The sequence below is a fragment of the Alosa sapidissima genome, chromosome 1, assembly GCF_018492685.1.
Source record: "Alosa sapidissima isolate fAloSap1 chromosome 1, fAloSap1.pri, whole genome shotgun sequence".
Taxonomy (NCBI): Eukaryota; Metazoa; Chordata; class Actinopteri; order Clupeiformes; family Clupeidae; genus Alosa; species Alosa sapidissima.
Genome location: NC_055957.1, coordinates 15,969,767 through 15,989,753, shown reverse-complemented (window position 1 = coordinate 15,989,753; position 19,987 = coordinate 15,969,767). Strand labels below are relative to the sequence as shown.

The 19,987-nt window shown below is 41.1% G+C and overlaps 2 protein-coding genes across 7 annotated transcripts; one reads left to right on the top strand and one right to left on the bottom strand.

Moving 5' to 3' along the window:
* Positions 1-48: 48 nt before the first annotated feature.
* Positions 49-8,314, bottom strand: serbp1b (SERPINE1 mRNA binding protein 1b). Of its 4 annotated transcripts, none has more exons than XM_042104603.1 (9): positions 7,942-8,314; positions 6,831-7,008; positions 6,401-6,538; positions 4,348-4,416; positions 4,038-4,112; positions 3,670-3,859; positions 2,759-2,815; positions 2,259-2,504; positions 49-1,771 (listed from the first exon to the last, which is right to left on the bottom strand). In XM_042104603.1, the coding sequence occupies exons 1-9, from the start codon at positions 8,195-8,197 to the stop codon at positions 1,712-1,714; spliced, it is 1,269 nt and encodes a 422-aa protein (XP_041960537.1). In that variant the 5' UTR covers positions 8,198-8,314; the 3' UTR covers positions 49-1,711. The 4 variants fall into 4 exon arrangements, with proteins under 4 accessions (XP_041960537.1, XP_041960550.1, XP_041960544.1 ...); XM_042104616.1 differs by having other exon boundaries at positions 2,283-2,504; XM_042104610.1 differs by having other exon boundaries at positions 3,670-3,856.
* On the top strand, positions 8,249-15,956 carry LOC121719240 (leucine-rich repeat-containing protein 52-like). Of its 3 annotated transcripts, none has more exons than XR_006034211.1 (2): positions 8,249-8,383; positions 15,533-15,641. XR_006034211.1 is itself a non-coding variant. In XM_042104683.1 (2 exons), exons 1-2 carry the CDS (start codon positions 8,276-8,278, stop codon positions 15,802-15,804), a joined length of 345 nt encoding a protein of 114 aa, XP_041960617.1. In that variant the 5' UTR covers positions 8,268-8,275; the 3' UTR covers positions 15,805-15,955. The 3 variants fall into 3 exon arrangements, 2 of the variants coding, with proteins under 2 accessions (XP_041960617.1, XP_041960606.1); XM_042104683.1 differs by having other exon boundaries at positions 8,268-8,348; positions 15,533-15,955; XM_042104672.1 differs by lacking the exon at positions 8,249-8,383 and adding an exon at positions 8,622-9,894 and having other exon boundaries at positions 15,533-15,956.
* Positions 15,957-19,987: the final 4,031 nt, after the last annotated feature.

The following is a 19,987-nucleotide window of genomic DNA, read 5'->3' as shown; positions in this document are numbered from 1 at the left end:
TTTTTAAAACCACTTTTAACACCAATCCACACACTACTCACGGTGGTGTACATTTAACACCTCTAAGTACTTTATTGAACAGGGATGTTTGCAAGTCTCATTTGTCCAAAACAAAATAAAATATATCAATGTCACCCATGTCTGCATGACCAATACGGCTCTTCGATTGAGAATCGAGATCTGAAACTTTTCACAAAAGAACACAAGTGCTTGGGATGAGAGTCAATCTACAGCCCTGGAATTTAATTTTCCCCATTTCACTTTCCTTGTGTTCCATTGTTCTGTCTTAACTTAATACGCTTTTGATCACACGTGAGCCAAGTGATACTGCCATTGCCCAGGTGCAATATCAGACATCCAGATATGGGCAAGACTGTCATTTATTCTTTTAATAGCACTCTATTGTTCCACACTGAATTATTGTAATTCTGAGAAATTAAAAAAAGGAAAACAAAAGGCAGAGACCACAAAGAAGGGGGTGGGGGTTGGGTCATAAAAACAATCCTCATTGTACTGTTGACAATTCGTGCGTATATGCGATAATGGGATATGTTATTACTAAGTGCAAGATAAATCCACAATATAACCTAGAAAATAAGCACTAGAAATGATCAACACAAAACTAATTCAAGGAGAAACTGAGTTGCTTTACCTTGGGATCTAGGTTTGGGAGGATACGTTCATGGTAGATGAGTACTTCAAAATATAAGTCCTTATCATTCACACACTCACTCAATACACACGTACACACACTCAAACACACAACCAATCCTGCACACAAGCGCACACACATCCACACAAGCACAAATATATATATACACACATTTCTTTTTCTGATAGTGGTCCTAAGGTTTCTATAAGACAACCATTACAACCTACAAGGACCAGCCTGAATTTACACTGGTCCATGGCTGCCTTTACAAGACCAGGGACACATCTCAACGATGGTCAGGGACAAGCACAAGTACTAAGACCACTGGTCCACACAACGACAAAACAAAGCTGTCAAAAAAGAAACAAGAAAAACAGTAGCATCTGCTTTCAATGGCAAGCGCTGAAAGAAAAAGAAAAGAAAAAAAAACTGACCAAACCCCACACGGCTGGATAACACCATGTCAGGGTTTTCAAAACTGTACACACAAGTATGCCTGGTCTTCTACAATTAAATGATTGGAAAATGGGAATGGAGGTCTTACTCCTGGAATATCACATCGCCCAACATTCCCCTATAAGTTTAGCCCAATGGTGATCCCCGAAATCCTCTTAAAATTTTAAAATCATTGTGTGAGGGTGGCGAGGCCAAAATGCTCTAAGCATAGCAGGAGCCAGCAACACACTTCAACTGTTTTGGAAATGCATACATTCAAGCAGCAATAAAAAATAAAATCATGAAGAATGCACAATCTCTGGAAAAAAAAATACTGTATGAAACATCCCTGCTATCATGTTTCTAAATACAAAAACTCTACCAATAATTTGCTTCAGTGTAACAAGAGAAGTCCATTTTGCTCTTTTTTTAAATTTCCTTTTAAAAGGGGTAGAATTCAGTCCTCAGTGTTAATGGTATTTATGACAGTCTGTATCATGGTTAAAATCTTTTTTTTTCCCGTTCTCTTTTTTTTTTTTAAGAATTGAAGGATCCGTAAGCATGCAAGCCTCGTAGAGGAGGGCCCGGAGGGGCATCTTGGGTGGCTGGTATCAGTGCTGAGATTTAGGCCAGGGCTGGGAAGGCCTCTGGGTCATCCACGTTGGGAACAGACACGCCGCTCGCCTGTGGGCATCAAATGCAGAGAGACCACGTTAAAACACACCTTTAATCCAAGATGATGTGTCACTGAATATTATTATACGGTATTCTATATACCCAGATACATTTTGGAAAAGCCGTGGGTCTCAAGATGGGTTCTAGCTGTGCCAAGCACACAAAATCAACAATGAGGCTACCACACACTAAATGGATGAAACAAGACTTCCAACTGATGTCACGGTATTACACCCATGTACAATTAATTAATCTAAGGGTGTTGTGCCAGCAATGGTATGGTAGAATCAGTTGGCATATCAAAGCCTTCCTGAATCCAGCAAGGAGAGGTCAATAACTTTCATGTTTATATTTCTTAGCAGACACTTGACATAATAACAATTAACATTACAGCATCATTAAAAGTAGTCCATCTATATTGCACAGATGTCATGCGACAGAGAATTGCACTGCTATTATTTAAATTTTGTAAAAAAAATAAGAATCCAACACATACTTTGTAATTGTTCCCCCCGCCCACCTTCTCAGATCGACCTCCGCCACGGCTTGGCCGGTTGCCGCCGCCGCCACCGCCGCCTCCCCCTCCCCCTCCTCCTCCTCCTCCACGGCCCCCCCTGCCTCCACGGGAGCCCCCACGGCCACGCCCAGGGCGGCCCAGGTCTCCAAAGTTGATCTCCAGCTGAGAGGTGATGTCATTGGCTGGCTTGCGGAAGTGATGCTCTCCTGCTCCATCGTCAGCACCCTGAGAACCAAGACAAAAAACATGGGCCATTGAGGGTGGCAATGGCTAACTTGCACAGGTCTATTGACATTAACCACAGGGAGCGGTTTATTGTTTTCATTTAACCGAGCAACAGTAACAACACCGTTATGACCGTTAATTCAAGTTAACCATCATGGATCAATGTCCCATGCAGCAGTATTAATGGGTCACTGAAACATTATTCACACAGTGGAATATCACAGAGAGACTGTAGCAGCTGACGTGGCCCTCACCTTCTGGTATGCCTCGGCTTCAGCTTCTCCAGAGTCAATCAAACCACCACCAGCTTTCTGCATTACATCAAGAGAGTAAATGATTGCAATGATTCATACACCTTAATATTTATTTCAAGGACCTTATGAGATGAGCTAAGATGAGCTTACAGAAGAAATGTGTCACACCCCGTTAGTGTAAACTACACAGCCAATACACAGACTTGGTGTAAAGCTACTACTGCTCTCCCACAGATTAACAACTGACACATGAAAATGTTAACCATAAACCTGACTTGTGTCCAATCAGAGCCGTATATATAGAGTTTGGTAGCCTGGGTGCCATTCCGAACTTAGTCCCGCCCACAACATTTGAGGTCAGGACGTTCGGTCTGGCATTGCTCCATTGTGGAGCAAGTATGCTCGCCCTAAATCGGGCGGACCAATCAAATCAGGCTTTACGATGATGGACAGGTGAGCAACAGCGCCTGGTCATCACGTCATCTGAGCACGCTTAGATTAGGCTTATGTTTGAAACAAAAACGCTGTGTCTAGAAGGATACGGTTTTAAGACCCCATATGGAAAATGCATATTATTTAATGAGATTTTATCCCTGAAAACGATTATTTCTGAAAACTTTGGCCAAAGTTGAGATGTGGGAAAACTCGTGGTTTCACTTTCATCAAGGGAAAACAGCACTGTTTTGCAACATGTTCCCTCGTTCGTTTGAAATCTCTGATTGACCACCTGTTCGAGGGACCTGCTACAGCCTTTCCCAGCTGTTTAACATGTTTGTAGCATATCAGTGTTAGGATTGCGATAACTGTGCAACACTAGTATCAAACATGACGGAGTTGGCCAAACTCTCTCAATATAACGTCCAAAGTGTGTCTAGCGCCCACTATTGTGAGAGAAGAGAACACGCTCTTACCACAGCGACATCCTCGCTCTTGGACTTGTGCAGCACGTATCCCTTCTTCCATTGGCCGTCGTTGCCTTCGTTGGGCTTGCGGATGTTGAACTCTACCTTGGTGCGCTCCTTGTTCTGCATAGCTTTCCATTCGTCCAGGGTCATTTCCTTGGGTCCCTCTTCCTTCACTTCCTCCGCTTCATTTTCCCTTCAGAAATAGATGAAAACACACAATGCCCAATGCTTAAACAGTCTCCTCCCCTCTTAACAACATTATTCACACTAATTTCTTCACAACCACAAGACAGACCCGCTGTGTGTCCAACCATACTGCTCGTATATATATATTGGGGTCAATGCGTTGGGGCATATTAGAGGCGCACACTCACTTATTTTCAGAGTCAGCAGGCGCATGCTCCTCTCCTTCATGGGTTTCCTCATTGGTAGCCGTTGCATCCTGTTCACTACAACGCGAAACACAGCACACCATTCACGGCCGTGTCATTCTTTTCCACTAAAGCATTTCTTTGCTACTGGTTACACACTGAACATGCAAAACAAAATTGTAGACTTCACAACAGAGAAATAACAGTGTTACATGGCTGAAGATAGATCGGTATAGATGCTATAGGGAAGACTCGATTACTTTTACTGATGAAAGTCTTCGGAAGGGGAAATAGATGTGTGCAATAAACATACTTAGCTTCATCCTTCACATTGCCCCAGTTGTGCGATCCACTCCCACCACGCTTCTCCTCAGATTTCTGCCTGTTGGCATAAGGACAAAATGTTGCAGCTTACTTTGTAAACACATTTCTGCATCCATTCAAGCCTGAAAAAAACACACTGTAGTTCAGCAGGAAAGCAACACTCCTGAGACCTGAGACCAGACCTGAAGTCCCATCAATACATGTCACTTCCAACTAGGGGTGGGCAATATACCAAATATACTCGATATAATGCAGTTTGCTGTATCTGAAATACATTAAAGTGCTATATCACAAATATCTAGTATTTCACCGTCATCATTTGCTTGCTTTAGCATTTCGTGTCCCATCTCTCCAGTTGCCTTCTCTCCCTCCCTTCCAGTAACAACGCACATCACACACACTCACCAACCAATCTTGAACAGTCTATTCAGAAGAGGGGGTGACGTCTAGGTGTAGACGAGTAGTAAACTTCCAGTTCAACAACGGCGGTAGCATTACTGTATATGGGTAGCATAGGCTAGTGTTGTTCAACAATGAGCTAGGTTGGTAGAAGATGGAAGCAGTTCCAAATTGTTCCGAAATTAAGCTAACAACGATATCCGTGCATTAAGGCAGAAGGGCTACTGTCTATGTGCACGGCTGACTTTCAAAACGACAGCGCTAATGCACACATCTCACTCCCCACACATGCTTTCCTCGTGCTAAATGTTCGTGTATGCTTCCTCCAGTTTCATTTTTAAATGAAACTGATGAGATCTGCGGGCAGATTAGGCTACTGTCTATGAGTGCATCTGACTCAAACCTGTCTCAAAACTAAAAAACACAACCGTGTCTTATTTATCAACCAATAACCAAACGACTAATTAAGAAATGCACCACACGGTACCTTACCTTCTATCCGATGTAAGTCATCATCATTCATATGGAGACATATAAGTGACAGATTGAAACAAACTAAATGTATTTGGAAAGTTCACTAAAGCCATGAAGCCATGCAAAAAGAGAAGTGATTGAACAGTTTTTCCTGAAGAGTAAACAGACAGAGAGGCCTTTCAAAGAAGCAGGGGGCAGAAGAGCCAAATAACAGGCCCTGATGAATGCTTTGCAAAAATAAATTAATTGACATACCCTATTTAGGTGTGTTGACACTTTGCATGCACACTTTTCCCTATGATAAATTACTACTGGCAAGAATTCAAAACTACTTTCACCCCTGCATTCACATGCAAATATAAAATTACATGCCAATATAAAATAAAAACCACCTGTGAATAACCAAGAATGTTTTAATGCAGATATTATGTTCAGGGATGGGACTGGTATGATTTTTGCAAAGTAAGCACATAATGTATCGGAACTCCCCCTATTTCCACCGGTCCCGTATTTCCACCGTCTTGCGTGTATGTGTCACTTAATATCCATTTCTATACAAACCAAGACAGCGGACTCCTAAAGAAACGCAACCACCCACAACATAGGTGTATCTAAATTAGCTATGTACCAAAAATGACATTTTACCGTGACTCGAAGAGCTGTAAACAGTGTTATAAGGCTGCGTGTACACAACCGCTTGGAGCTCCAGTGGAATTTGAATTTCATGACGAGAATTCTCGGTCTAACCGTTCATGTGCCGTTGAAATGGTGTAAATAGGCGACCCATCAGGCCAGCACTATAACTCCGAGCGTGGTAAACCAAATCGGATATTTCAGGCAGTAAATGCACCGGTTAAGAACCAAACCAGATTTTGTTCAAATCTACACACCTATGGCTACTGAAAAATGTAAGGTTCATTTAGTAAATGTTATTTTGAAGTGTTCTAAAACATCGTTGTTTTAGAATTTCTGAACAAAAGTGGTGATAATTGGGGGTGTTACGATAATAATGTAATTTATGTAAGCACATAATGTAATCTAAAAACTGCTGCCCTGAAAACAATGCAACAAATCTGGTAGCTAGTATTCTGTCTATAATGGGGTGTAATGGAAAAGTGACCCTAAACTTTAGTCTGGTAGTGTAACCCCAGCGATCATCCATAACTTACGTTTTGTCACTGCTACTGTGTCGGTCAAATTCGCGTTTGCCACGTGAGTCAAAGCCATCACCCCGTCCCATTCCACGTCCTCGGCCGCGCCCCCCGCGTCCACCGCCACGTCCACGTGGAGGCCTGTCTGCAGAGGGTCTACAGAAGGGGAAGGGTTACAGTTATGAGTGCATTACAGAAAGAAATGTCCCATAAATGTCTTGGGTAGTGGTCATTTATCTAGGCACACACAACTTGTACCCATGCTACTATTTCATATTGATTTAAATTAAATATTTGTCTGTCTATATCACGCCAACCCACGTGGCATTTCTACATAATTTTGCAGATTTGTAAATGTCTCTCTTTCTATGCAGGTGCAATTGCCACATGACTGAAAACAGCGTGTATAACACTCCATCCAATATGTTTTGTAGAAAACAATACTTACTTGTCCCCTGGGAATTCGCCTCCTTCTGGCTTGTCTTCAGCTGGTTTGTCAAAGCGTCGCTCACGTGGGGGTCGTCTGTCTGGCCTTCTGTCACCTTGACGACCCTCCCCCTGACCTCCCTGCTGCTGGGAACCAGCCTGTCCTTGCTGCTCTTGCCTCCTACCAACTCTCCTCATGCCTAAAAATAGATCACAACCCCAAATAACTCCAGATCACAAACGCAAGGTATGTGGAATGCATTCCAAACGTGTTTTAGCGTTTGGTAAATCATATGTAAATAATATCCAATTACTAACAGTTTCCATCAAGATCTCTCAAATTTAGCATTGTTCACCGAGACAAAACCACAGGGGAAGAGCACAATATTTTCAGTTAAGTTATTTTGAAAACCTGTGTTGTCATCTGACAGACATAGGATTGACATAAGTTATGCAGAGCTAGGAAATGAGCCAGCACCACACACACGGCAGACCAGACTTAACGCCTCTTGAAACAGGTATATCAAACTTGCATTTCAACTCGAAAGGAATGTATCGTGCTTATAACAACACACACACACAAAACAAGCTAACGTTAGTGTGCGACCATTATAACATTAAGACTGGACTGTTGCTTTAGATGCCTCGATCACTTCCAAAGCAACACAGCTTGCGAACCTGGTAGCCTGAAACTCGAAACAAAATACGGGCTACATTATCTTGGGCGTGATAATGTATCGCTGGCTACTTGGCTCGCTTGCGTACTGGCTAACGTTAGCTAGGTGGCTATCCAACTAAAACATCCTGCTTGACAGTTATAGCTAGTTTGGTAGCAGCTAGTGTTAGCTAGCTATCAAAGCAGTCGAGTCAACACACTGCGTGTAAACATGCATTGACGCACATATCTAGCATCACTTGTCAAATCACCAGTCTTTGCCATTCTAGTAGACTGTTGAAAGGGAGGGAGTCGACAGTATAGGAAATAATTACTTCAAGTAAAACTATATTGAGATGTCCTCTAACTTGTTCATAACATCAGACAGGAACCATGTTGACCTCATGATATTTTTTTCACTGTGGATTCATCCACGTTTTAAGCTTAGCTGCAGAAGTATTTCAAAACAGACACTTACCCTCCTTCTTTAAAGGTACTGGAGCCTGCAAGTCCTCCTTCTTATCGAGCAAAGGGTTCTTCCTATCTTTTTGTGACTCTTTCTTGGGTTGCTTGGCAGCTTGCGCCGCGGTCTTCGTAGAACCAGAGGCGGCCCCATCTTTTTTCTTGTTCTCTGCAGCTTTGAGTATTTCAAACGGGTCCGATTCATCATCCAATAGTTGGTCGAACCGATTGGTTACGACGCAACCAAAGCCTTCTTGCAGATGTCCGGGCATGATGGCGCCCCTTCAACGGGATTCTCCTCCGATTCTACGAGGCTTGATGCGAATACTTCGGGGTAAAGCTGCCACAAGATGGCCAGGGAAGACACCTCCTTCTCTTCCGGTACGCTCAACATCCGGGACGTTGGCTTTGGCGCCATGTGGGGTGTGTAGTTCCAGAGAATTTGTCAATTCAAACAGGTTAGACAAATTTATTTTACCTGTAAGTCCAGTTTTATTGAAGTTTTTTTTGTCTCAACATGAAAATTATATACGTCTTGTACAGTTTTGAGACTTTCAAGAAATGGTGAGACTCATCTGTTCACCTTGCACAGCAGCCTAATTATATATCTTTTATGGTTTGTAGTATAGCCTAGTCTATTTTTTGTTCAAATTAAAATTAATATTATTCATAGTTGATATTTGATGTTATTATTTATATTGTTGGTAATATTGTTATGATGCTTGTAGGCTCATTATTTTAACCGGCCTAGCCTGGCTTTAGACAAAGGGTCTGCCAAATACAGGCCTATAGCCTATGCAACTTGGATGTAATTCGAATGAATTGCAATTACTGAAACAGCCTACATTCCGTGATGCCGCTCGGTCTAAAACCTTGCAGTTTGTGGACTGAATTACTAACAAATTAGCAGCTCTTTCGCAAATGGTTCAGCAAATTGATCCCATGCAAATAGCTTAATCTAAACGAAAATATACCCTAAGTGCCTTCAAAAATATGGAGCGCGTGGATGGGTTAATTGAATGTAGTCAGGCTTGTAGCCTTCTCAACTCTTATCCAGTCTATTTTTGAGTGTCTTTCTCATCTCTGTTTAGCTGGGAGGGGGTGCTAAAGCTGAGGACATGCTTGCATTACAGTGCTACCCATTTCAGTAGCGCGGTTATATCTTCGATTCGCCCGAATTTGTAAGCGGTGGGAGCGGCCACTTTAAAACAAGATAACTGCAGTTTTGACCTTGCATACAAACGCGATAATCAAATGTGACTACCGATATCATATTGGCGAGCTGCAGACACCCAGGAACTTTATGAAGATTACAATAATATCATGCTATTTGCCAACCCACTGGTCACGCAGTGTCGGATATTTATTGTGCTGGTTCTCTGTTGGAGAGGCGCTCCATCCCCAGCGCTTTCCGCGGGGTGCCCTGAGCGGTGCGTGTGCGACGAACAACTCGTTGTCCAGTGTTCGGGACAGCGACTATCTACCTTCCCAACCAACCTGCCCCTTGCCACGCGGCAGCTAATTATTTCCAACAATAATATGGATGAGCTGCCAGCCCTGCAGCTAAATTATTTATCCGATTTGGTGTACTTGGACTGCAGCAGCAACTCAATCCGAGAAATATCTGAGTCCACCTTTGGAAATCTCCGCAAGCTTGTCTACCTGGATTTGTCTTACAACATGTTTGTAAAGATTGAGGACCAGACATTTGGCCCCTTGGCAAGTTTGGTGATGTTAAGGTTAACGGACAATCCTTTGCTTTCAGAGATACACCCATCGGCATTCGTAGAGAACGTTGCGCTTCAAGTGCTTGACCTCAGTCGAAATAATTTGACCATGCATAATGTTACGTCGCTGATAACTCTACCTGCTCTACGATCGCTCGGTTTAAGCGGGAACCCATGGAACTGCGCGTGCGAGATTGAGGACCTTTGCTTGTGGATGCAAATAGACACCTTTAGATTCCAAGGTATGCTTGTCTGTAAGTGGATGTCAGAAATGTTGGCAGGTAGCCTACATTTGTCCTCGTTAGGCTACCCAGATTAAACATAGCTATAAACCAATTTTGTTGTGTGTTTCAGAGAAGGCTATTGGTTGAATCTGACCCCATATGAGCATCAGTAGCCTATAGATAGGCTAACTTCAGCAGTTTGTTTGCCTGAAGTTTTCTGCAAGAACTCTTAATTATTCACCAGGATCTCAGTTTCAGAATGTGTAATTCAATATGCCTAGGGTTGGGGTAGTGTCACCCAATTCCCCTAGACTGTCAAATGTTGCTCAAAGAGAAGAAGCCTCAAGTTAATGCCTCTCCTATTTTCTTTCCCAAGAAAAACAAATACATCCAAAACACCATAACATCAAGCCCCCTCCCCCATTTGCGAACTGATTCCCTAATGTGCTGGCCTAGTTGAAGTGTCTAGTTGTGCTGGCTGTTTCTATTTGAAAGGACACAGAAAGAGAAAGTAATATGCGTTAGATGATATCATGCCATATTGTCATTCATGTCTTTTGGCTCCTATGTTGGGAAATAATATCCCAGACAATCCAAAGAGAAAATGAGAGCAAAGGAACCTAGCCCCTTTTCAGCACTGAAGATTAACATATCATTATGTAAGCAGAGGCTGAAAATAGCTGTTTTTGACGGGGACGGTTTGAAGTCAGCTGTAAGGCGGTTGAGTTTAGCAGATGTACTTAGCACACGATGGGCTATAAAGAAGATTACAGTTCACATTTTTCTGAGTTTTTTTTAATTTTTTATTACAGAATACTTAATGTAAGCATGCAAATGGAAGGCTTATGAAAAGCAATTATTATTATATATATTATTTTATATATTATATTATATTATTATATTATTATGACATTATCATAAAAATTTATTTGCACCTCAGCAGTTGGCTCTCAAGCATATACTTTCCCAGTGAGGTATAGACACATGAATAATCTTCTATCAGACAGAAACACAGAGCATTTCAGATGAGAGGGGTATATGACTAATTATTATCATATCAGTTAGGTTATCATGCTAAACAACAAGTCTCCTTACTCTTTATTTAAACTGATGTGCAGTTGAAGTCTTGATGTAGATCATGTTTAGTTTCCTGAATCAGATCACTGAAAGTATTGAAAGAGCAGGAAATATTTTAAGAGGCACCTTTAAAACTATGCAGCCTACCGCATAGAAACTCCAATTCCTGCTTATAAATTCCAGAGAATGTCCAAAATTAGTGCCACAACATATGTTCTCAATCCACACTCATCCTCATATGCAGTGGCACAAATATGTGTACTACTTCAGTGAGCCAAATCTGCAACAACAAGTATTCCTTGTGGCACCCAAATGTGTGTGTGTGTGTGTGTGTGTGTGTGTCCGCATTGCCACTTTGACATTACACACTGCTAATATGTCTATTTTACGTGTGTGTGTGTGTGTGTGAATGTAAAACGTCTGCACACAAAATGCTGCTCCCAAACTGATTTAATGCACAGATGCACATGCCCACAATTAGTTCTCATATGGGCTCGGTTGACAGTTGCAGCACCCCTTATGGATGGAATTTCATGTAATTTGACCTTGTGACCAATATACCTCAAAGAAATATGTAATCTTGGGCGCAATAGTTTTAGGAAATCCTTCTTTCCGAACTTTCATTTGCTTTTGGTCTCCGCAGCTTTTAGAGGGGCCCCTAATCCTTATCAGCCTACTGGGGCTACATGCTAGGGCTGGGCGATAAAACGATAGCGATATGTATCGCAATAGACAATGAATATCAATAAAAAATATGTTCGATAGAACATTCGACACACACCTTCCGCCTTACGTTGTCCATAAATAAATAGGCTAAATATATCTTGCATTGTAGCTAGTACGTGCAACTCCACCAGAGTAGGCGATAGAAGTACCTCAACACAGACTCTCAATGAGTCCTTGCCCCGTGCACACTCTCTCTCTCTCTCTCTCTCTCTCTCTCTCTCTCTCTCTCTCTCCCCCTGTCAACAGGCGCATCCCTCCTCATGCACATGTAATCCAAACATGCAAGACGACTGGCTAAATTGCTATTAAATCTGGTTGGCATCATTAGCACGCTGCACGAATTTGTTCAAAAAATTTGCATTCAAATTGACCGCTAAGTTCTAATCATCTCAATCCCGATGCAAATGGAAAAGTATTTTCCAAGACTCAAACGGGCTTGTCCCAAGGAGAAAAAGTATTCATTTGAAACTTAAAGGAGAATTCCGGTGTGATTTTGACCTAAAGTGTGTTGAAACATGATGCGGAGTGTGAATGTACTGTATGTCTCATAGCTCATCTCGGATTGTCCCCTGCACTCAGAAATCTGGCGCTAGTTAGCCAATGCTACCAACAGTTTTTCGTTGGGGGTGCCTCGGGCATCGGCCTAGCCATGCAAATAAATCACGAGTACGAACCAACAGGTATGATAAGGGATCAGATTCCAAAAATAATTCAGTGGAAATGCATGGATTCAATTGCTTCCAGTAGCAGCAACTGAATCCATGCATTTCCACTGAATTATTTTTGGAATCTGATCCCTTATCACATAGGTTCTCAAAGTGCGGCCCAGGGGCCAGTGGCGGCCTGCGGAAACATTTCTGGCGGCCCATGATGACATCTGTAAAACTGTACAACTGTACTGTGTGCTTTGAAAAGAATGAATCTCCGTTTAGTGGTGTTTAGTGGCCGTCAGGTTTTCCTGTGGTGCTTTGGTAGCTGGAATTGGCCCTGAATAAGGCCTATGCTGATAAGAAGCAAGGCACTTTGTTCTAAATAAGTTTGTACTTGAAATGGACTGCAACCAGAACTGTTATATCCCAAATGTGTCTGTTGAGGGTAGAGAACCCCAGGGATTGTGTGTGCATTGCAATGTTTCTTAGGATTTTCACAAGTTTTGCCAGGTTTAGCCTCAGTTATGAATTAAAATGTGTTTAATGCAATAAATATAAACTGTAGAGATGCAACCTGGTCATTAAAAATTATTACAAATGGAATGTTTTTCCATTTTTTTTTCTTCCCTTTGGCGGCCCTCAGTTCAATCTTGGGTTCCTGAATTGGCCCTCACCAATCAAAACTTTGAGAACCCCTGCCTTATTATACCTGTTCATTCGTACTCGTCGCTCGACTTATCGTGACTAAATTCAAGATGGCGTCGAACGGTAAAATTCCTTAAAGTACTGTCTGTATAAATCATCTTGTAAATAAACTACCAGTGCTTTTTCAAAGTTCTTAATGTCTTGTTTTAAATGGCAAGGCCCTCGGAAGTCTACCAATGAAGTATGGAGCTACTTTGAGCCTCGTAAATTGTGTAAAACAGTGATTTATTTGCATGGCTAGGCCGATGTCCGAGGCACCCCCAACGAAAAACTGTTGGTAGCATTGGCTAACTAGCGCCAGATTTCTGAGTGCAGGGGACAAGCCGAGGTGAGCTATGAGACATACGTTCACACTCGGTATCATGTTTCAACACACTTTAGGTCAATATCACACCGGAATTCTCCTTTAAACACACGTGGGGAAACTGAACAGTCTAACCAGTAAACTATGATAAACTAGCAAATTAAATATTTCCAGGCTTCAACCAGTGCTGCTTTTCATTCAGACTTATGTGCACATTTATTTATTTGAGTGTTTTTCATGATTGTGTTGCTATTTCTTTTCCCTGTTTGCTTTGATTGATAACTGAGGTGATTAAAATCAGAGGAAGGTTAAAGGACAAGTTCACTATTTTACACTTAAAGCCCTGTTTTCAGATAGTTTATGATTAAATAGAACGTTTAAGATTGAAAGTTGGACACATGCTGCTGTCCTGAGAATTTTCGGTTTCTGTGGTAGCACCCCCCACCTCCACAACGGCTGCATAGGTACACTGGAACAATCCTTCCTAAAACGCATTAAACTTTCGTTTACAAAGACGTGAAACTCACCGAGTGGTCAGGGGTGTTCACTGATATGGTCACACAAAAATCGCTGCCAAAGATGGTTTCCAACAGGTGTTTTACCATTCGTTGTAAAACTGTGGAGCTATTTTTCCAAACGCCTCACACCCGTACATTCTTCCGTTGATAGCTTGAATAATACACTCCAGCCCAGTTGGTGGCGATAATGCAGCTTACACCGTACACTTGCCAATTACAACCAAACCACTGGCATTTCATTGAATACATAGAAGAAGCAGAAGATCGCTGTCTTGAAGTATTTTGCAACAGACAGCTAAAAATGGGGCGATTTTGTGCAGTTCCGAATTGCGGGAAAATTCGTGGCAAAAAAAAAGTTGTCACAGACTTCCTTTCAACGATCCAGAAAGGCTAAAGTTGTGGCTGGAATTTCTGGGGTTGGATGTGAGCACACCTGTTGAGGATCTGCAGAAAGGGGATCACCGTGTCTCTGCGGTCTGCATTTTACTGAACTTTGCTGGAGGTCAAAAGAAATCGCCCAAAAAGCTCTTTCGCCTGAGAAATATATGTCCTGGGATGACCGAGTTGGAAGAACTTAGGGTAAGGTTGACATTTTGTGACGTAACGTTTGTAACAGGCGGGAAATGAACTTATTTGTTATGTCCATAACCTGTCATGTTAACATCATAAGCCTAACACTAACCCTAGCCTACATGAATAATTTGGCTACATGATTTTGTACGTTTACTATTTTTTTGACTGTATAACTTTCAAGATGAAAACGTAATGATTCACGTAGGCTATCATTCACATCGTGCAAGACATTTTAGCATTAGCCATGGACGTGACAATAATTTGGATAGCGTAGCCTATGATACCGCGACTGCATAAGACTACAGAAAGAATACAAACCCGTTTCCGGCAGCGGAGTAATACCATACCTCACAGCACATCCAATACAAGTCAATGGAGTTGGACAAAAACTACGATAAAACCTGTTGGAAAGCATATTTTGCAGCGATTTTTGTGTGAGCATATCAGTGAACACCCTTTACCACTCGGTGAGTTTCACGTCTTTGTAAACGAAAGTTTAATGCGTTTTAGAAAGATTGTTCCAGTGGACCTATGCAGCCGTTGTGGAGGTGGGGGGCTGCTACCACAGAAACCGAAAATTCTCAGGACGGCAGCATGTGTCCAAATTTCAATCTTAAACGTTCTATTTAATCATAAACTATCTGAAAACAGGGCTTTAAGTGTAAATTACCGAACTTGTCCTTTAAGTTTAAAATAGTCTTTAAATTGAACTTTTTTTTCCCTTCTGGTCCTTATCTAAAAAAAAATCAATAATTATCGATATCGACTGATATGAAATGCTTATATCGTGAAACAGTTTTCAGCCATATCGCCCAGCCATACTACATGCCCACCCAGTTGCATGTGCCCCAGTGTTTCAGTTTCCCGGGAATCACCAACCAAAAACTGGTGGGATAAAAAACATTTCTCACAAAACATGATCGTGATGCACTAGTGGCAGTCATAATAAAGAAAATATTAAATCAATTCCAGACCATAAATAGTAAAGCCTGAATGGCTAATTGTGAGTGCATTGCTAATTGTGCACTAATTTGAGCTGAAGGATTTTTGCTCCTGAATGTTAATTTGGTTCTCCCATTTTTGACTGTGTGCTTTTCTTCCAGATGAGGGACAGACGGTGTGTGAGGGCCCTCCGGACTTGCGGGGCCTCCGTCTGGCAGAGCTGGGTCTTCATCTGCGGACGCAGTGCCACCCAAGTTTGGGTCACCAGGACTATCTGTTCTTCATAGCTATTGGGTTTGTCATTTTTGCAGCCGGCACTGTACTGGCCTGGCTAACGGGAGTGGTGATGGTGCTTTTCGAGCGTTATGTGAAAAGGGAAGACGGCGAGCTTGATTCAGAGAGGGAAGAGGTGAAAGAGGAAGCAGGAGGATGACCAGAACTTGTGGGAAATCTAAATTAACTATGCAAGACCATCATGAAATTAGTTTTTCTCAGTCGTTTGGTGCTTTTCTCAGATCAGAATGAAAATTCTCATAACTATTAGTTCAAACTCCACAACATTTAGTCATTTGTGCACATCATAGTAGCAATTTCTCCTTCCTCTGAACAAATTGCAAATGCTTTTGAACATGTATCAGTTGCTTTGTCATGTCAGTCAAAATGAACTATACTACTTATGGATGCTGTATAGCCGTTCCCAATAAAACGAATAGTCTTCATTTCATTGCTTGAGTCATTACATACAAAATTGGTGAACTAGTTATCAAATTCTGTCACAATGCTGTAGAATTGCAAAGAGCATATACAGTAAAACTGTGAAACGTACATATTCAGTGTCTTGTACTCACTTACTCCCCTAACTACAGCAATTTGTAACTTTACTGTAGTTTTCAAATGGCTGTACAAGTACTGTATAGTGCTGTCTCGGGCATTTTCAGGTAGTGTCACCGAGTTCTGACCTTTTTTTGCATGGGAAAACACTGAGCGCATAAACTGTCGTAATGAAAACATGACAAAGCCATTTGACTATCTTGTTCATAAACGATGGTGTCAAGACTTCTCATTTTGATGACACTGGCAGTTTCATTGACATAAATACTTGCTTTTGAGGAATGGACTATCCATTTTGAGCAAGTGACGTGCTTTTGCAGATTATACACTAGGTTTTGCAGTTTGCACTAATTGTTTTGAGAAATGCACTAACTGCTATGCAAATGTTAATAGTGATGTGAGAAAAGCACCAAAGCGACTGAGAAAAACTGTAACATTTGCCAGAGACTGGAGAAAAACCCTCCGCCCCTTCTTCCCCCAGGCTGAGGCTTCTGAAGCATCTCCATCCATATGGCTGATACATTGGAAGCTCTATCCCTGAAAACTGTCTTATAGGCCTAATTAGCAAGAGCTCTGAACTGTTGTCCAGGTTGTTAAATAAGGCTATCTTCAGTGGGGCCTGTAGGACTACGTGACCACAGTAATATGCACTTTTTTAGTACAGTAGAAAACAATACATAGTGAAATAGTAAGCACAGCAGTCCTTCAACTGTGATATGAGTAGTATGATATTAAGCGTTTGAGTGGATTTAATACCTCTGCAATATTCTCTTCATACAGATCAAACGTGGTGTTAAAATTATATCACAATAAACAAATGTTCTACCAAATAATTTTGGCAAAAGTTAAATGAAGACCATTGTGGTAGTACATTATATTAATGTTTGTATAACATTAATGTATATCATACAATTAATACAGGCAATTTTATGATTGCTTATGTAACGGGTGCCAGCTAGCATAGCTGTGCGTGTGCAACGTTAGTAAACCTCACTCCCCGATGCCTTAAGAGTGGCATGAAAGCTAGCAGCCTGGGCTTTTAGCTCGATTATCAGCACGCTCGACTCCCGATCCGAGGTGCTGCTGTTTCGCAGGTTTGAGTCCTGGCGTGTGCAGGGCGGAACCACATAGGTTCAACACAACTCAGGTTACACTTAATTTATGATCATTTGTATTTCTAAGTAAAGTGTGATGACAACATTTGATGTGTTACGATGTAATGCTGCCTCACTTAACACTAACCTGTCATTGAATGACACAGAATATGTGACTGGGGTATTTGTGGTGGATTTTACAGCAGCTCTCTTGGCAATATGGTAGAAGGATGCCTTGCAATCACAGGCTCTGATATACTTTAAGAACAAACATAAGCTGCTATGGATATCATGCCTGCTTAATGTTACTAAAATAGGAGTTTCCATATGCAATGTTCTAATTTGGTGCTTTTAGACAGCAACAAAGCCAAACACATTTTTTTGCATGTGTCTTAGTGATGTTCTGTAGGTATATCTATTTATAGTTGTTTATTACAATTCATATTCTGCTTTTTCAGATCAATAGATATTGCAAACAATGTCAAGGTCAATCAATGGTCAATCTTTCAGAGAAGTGCTTGACAAACTGACAGCCTAATCTTATATAGAAATGAATCCACGTGGTGGTGAATCCATGTGTTCTTTACAAGAGGATCTATGTCTATGTCTGGCCAATCTGTTTCAGTACTGCAGCTGTCTTTGTGAGTTGTAAGGTTACAAGTTGTGTAGTGGTGTTTAAGCATGGTGCCATCTGTCCTCCATATTTGTGGTGCACGTTTGAGCAAAATTTTGTGAGTGCCCAACCTTCATAGCCTAACACTTCTACAACCCCAAAACAGAAAAAGTTGGGACGTTGTGTAAAATGTAAATAAAAACAGAATGTCATAATATAGAAGTCTTGTAAACCCATATTTAGCAGCAAAAAGGACATAGACAACATATCAAATGTTGAAAATGAAAATTTGGACTATTTTATGGAAAGTATATGTTCATATTGAATTTGATGCCAGCAACATGTTCCAAAAAAAGTTGGGACGGGAGCATGTTTACCACTGTGCTGCTTCACCTCTTCATTTAACACAATTTTGTAAATGTTTAGGAACTGATCCCGATATAGGATTTCAGTTGCTTAACAGTATGGGGTATTCTTAGTCATGCTTTTCATTCCATTATGCACCTAATTTGACAAATCTGGACTGCAGACATGCCATCTTAGCACCTGGACTCTTCCTCTATGGAGAAATACTATTTAAGTACGTGCAGAATTCATTTTGGCATTATTTTCCTGAAATATTCAAGGTCGTCCCTGGAAAAGACATTGCCTAGACAGCAGTATATGTTGTTCAAAACCTGTATACATCATTCAGAATTGATTGTGCTTTGCCAAATGTGCAAGATGCCCATGCTGTTGGCACTAATGCTCCTCCACACCGTCATAGATGTTGGGTTTCGAACTGAGCACTAAAACAAGTTGGATAGATTGGATACATGGATAGGCCCTCTCCTCTTTAGCCCAGATGAGTCCATGATTTCCAAAACGAAAGGCAAACTTTGATTGGTCTAACCACAGGACCTTTTTCCGCGTTACCTCAGTCCATTTTAAACAAGCTCAGGCCCAGATAAGAGGGTGGTATTTTCTGTATCATGTCTCAATACAATTTTAGCTGTTACAATTTTGGCTGTAGTTTTGGAATTAAGTATCAAACTGGGCACATAGACAATGGTTATCAGAGATTGTCTTGAGCTAATACAATGACAGGTCTGGAAACAGGTCTGGTGTTGATGCAGTGCCATCTGAGGTCTAAAAGACCACGACCATCCAATTTGTTTTTCAGCTATTCCCCTTGTTTGCAAAGATTTATCTGGATTCTCTGAATAATATTATGTCCTGTAGATGATGAACTCCCTAAATACGTCACAATTTCATGTTAAGAAGCATTAAAATGACATTTTCATCATTTGTGCACACAGGTTTACACAGAGTGATAAATACCCCTACATCTTTACTTCTAAGAGACCCTGCCTCTCTTGGATGCTCTTTTTCATACCCAATCGTGTTGCCAGTTACCCTAATTAGTTGTGAAACATTCTTTCTTTTGTTTTCTTTATCATTACACAACTTTTCCAGCATTTTGTTACCCCCGTCACAACCTTTTTTGAAACATGTTGCTGGCATCAAATTCAAAATTAACATATATTTTCCATGAAATAGTCAAATTTCTCATTTTCAACATTTGATATATTGTCTGTGTCCTTTTTGCAACTAAATATGAGTTTAAGAGATTTGCAGATTATTACATTCTGTTTTTATTCACATTTTACACAATGTCCCAACTTTTTATGTTTTGGGGTTGTAGTTAGATGCATCTTAGTGAAGGACACAGTTCTGTTGCTTCCAAAGGTCATAAGACATTTAATACATAATAAGTCAGCCGTTTTGTTCATATTCACCACAAATATTAGCAACATACAAATGTTTGTGTGGCCTTGAAAAGACACTGGTTTCTGTCGGGTATCATTCAAAATGCATATTTTAAAACAAAGTGTCACACAGAACTATTTGTGAATGACCAGTCAGCTAATGGTAGTCTACTTTGGCCACTTGGTGCACCTGGTCAACATGGCCACTGTAAAACTACTAAAAAGTGAAAAGTGAGGCTAGAGAGGCTGATCAAGAGCAATGCCCCTGATGTATCCGGATTCTACTTTCTATACAAATTCAAAACCATTGCATATAAAACATGAGAAAGA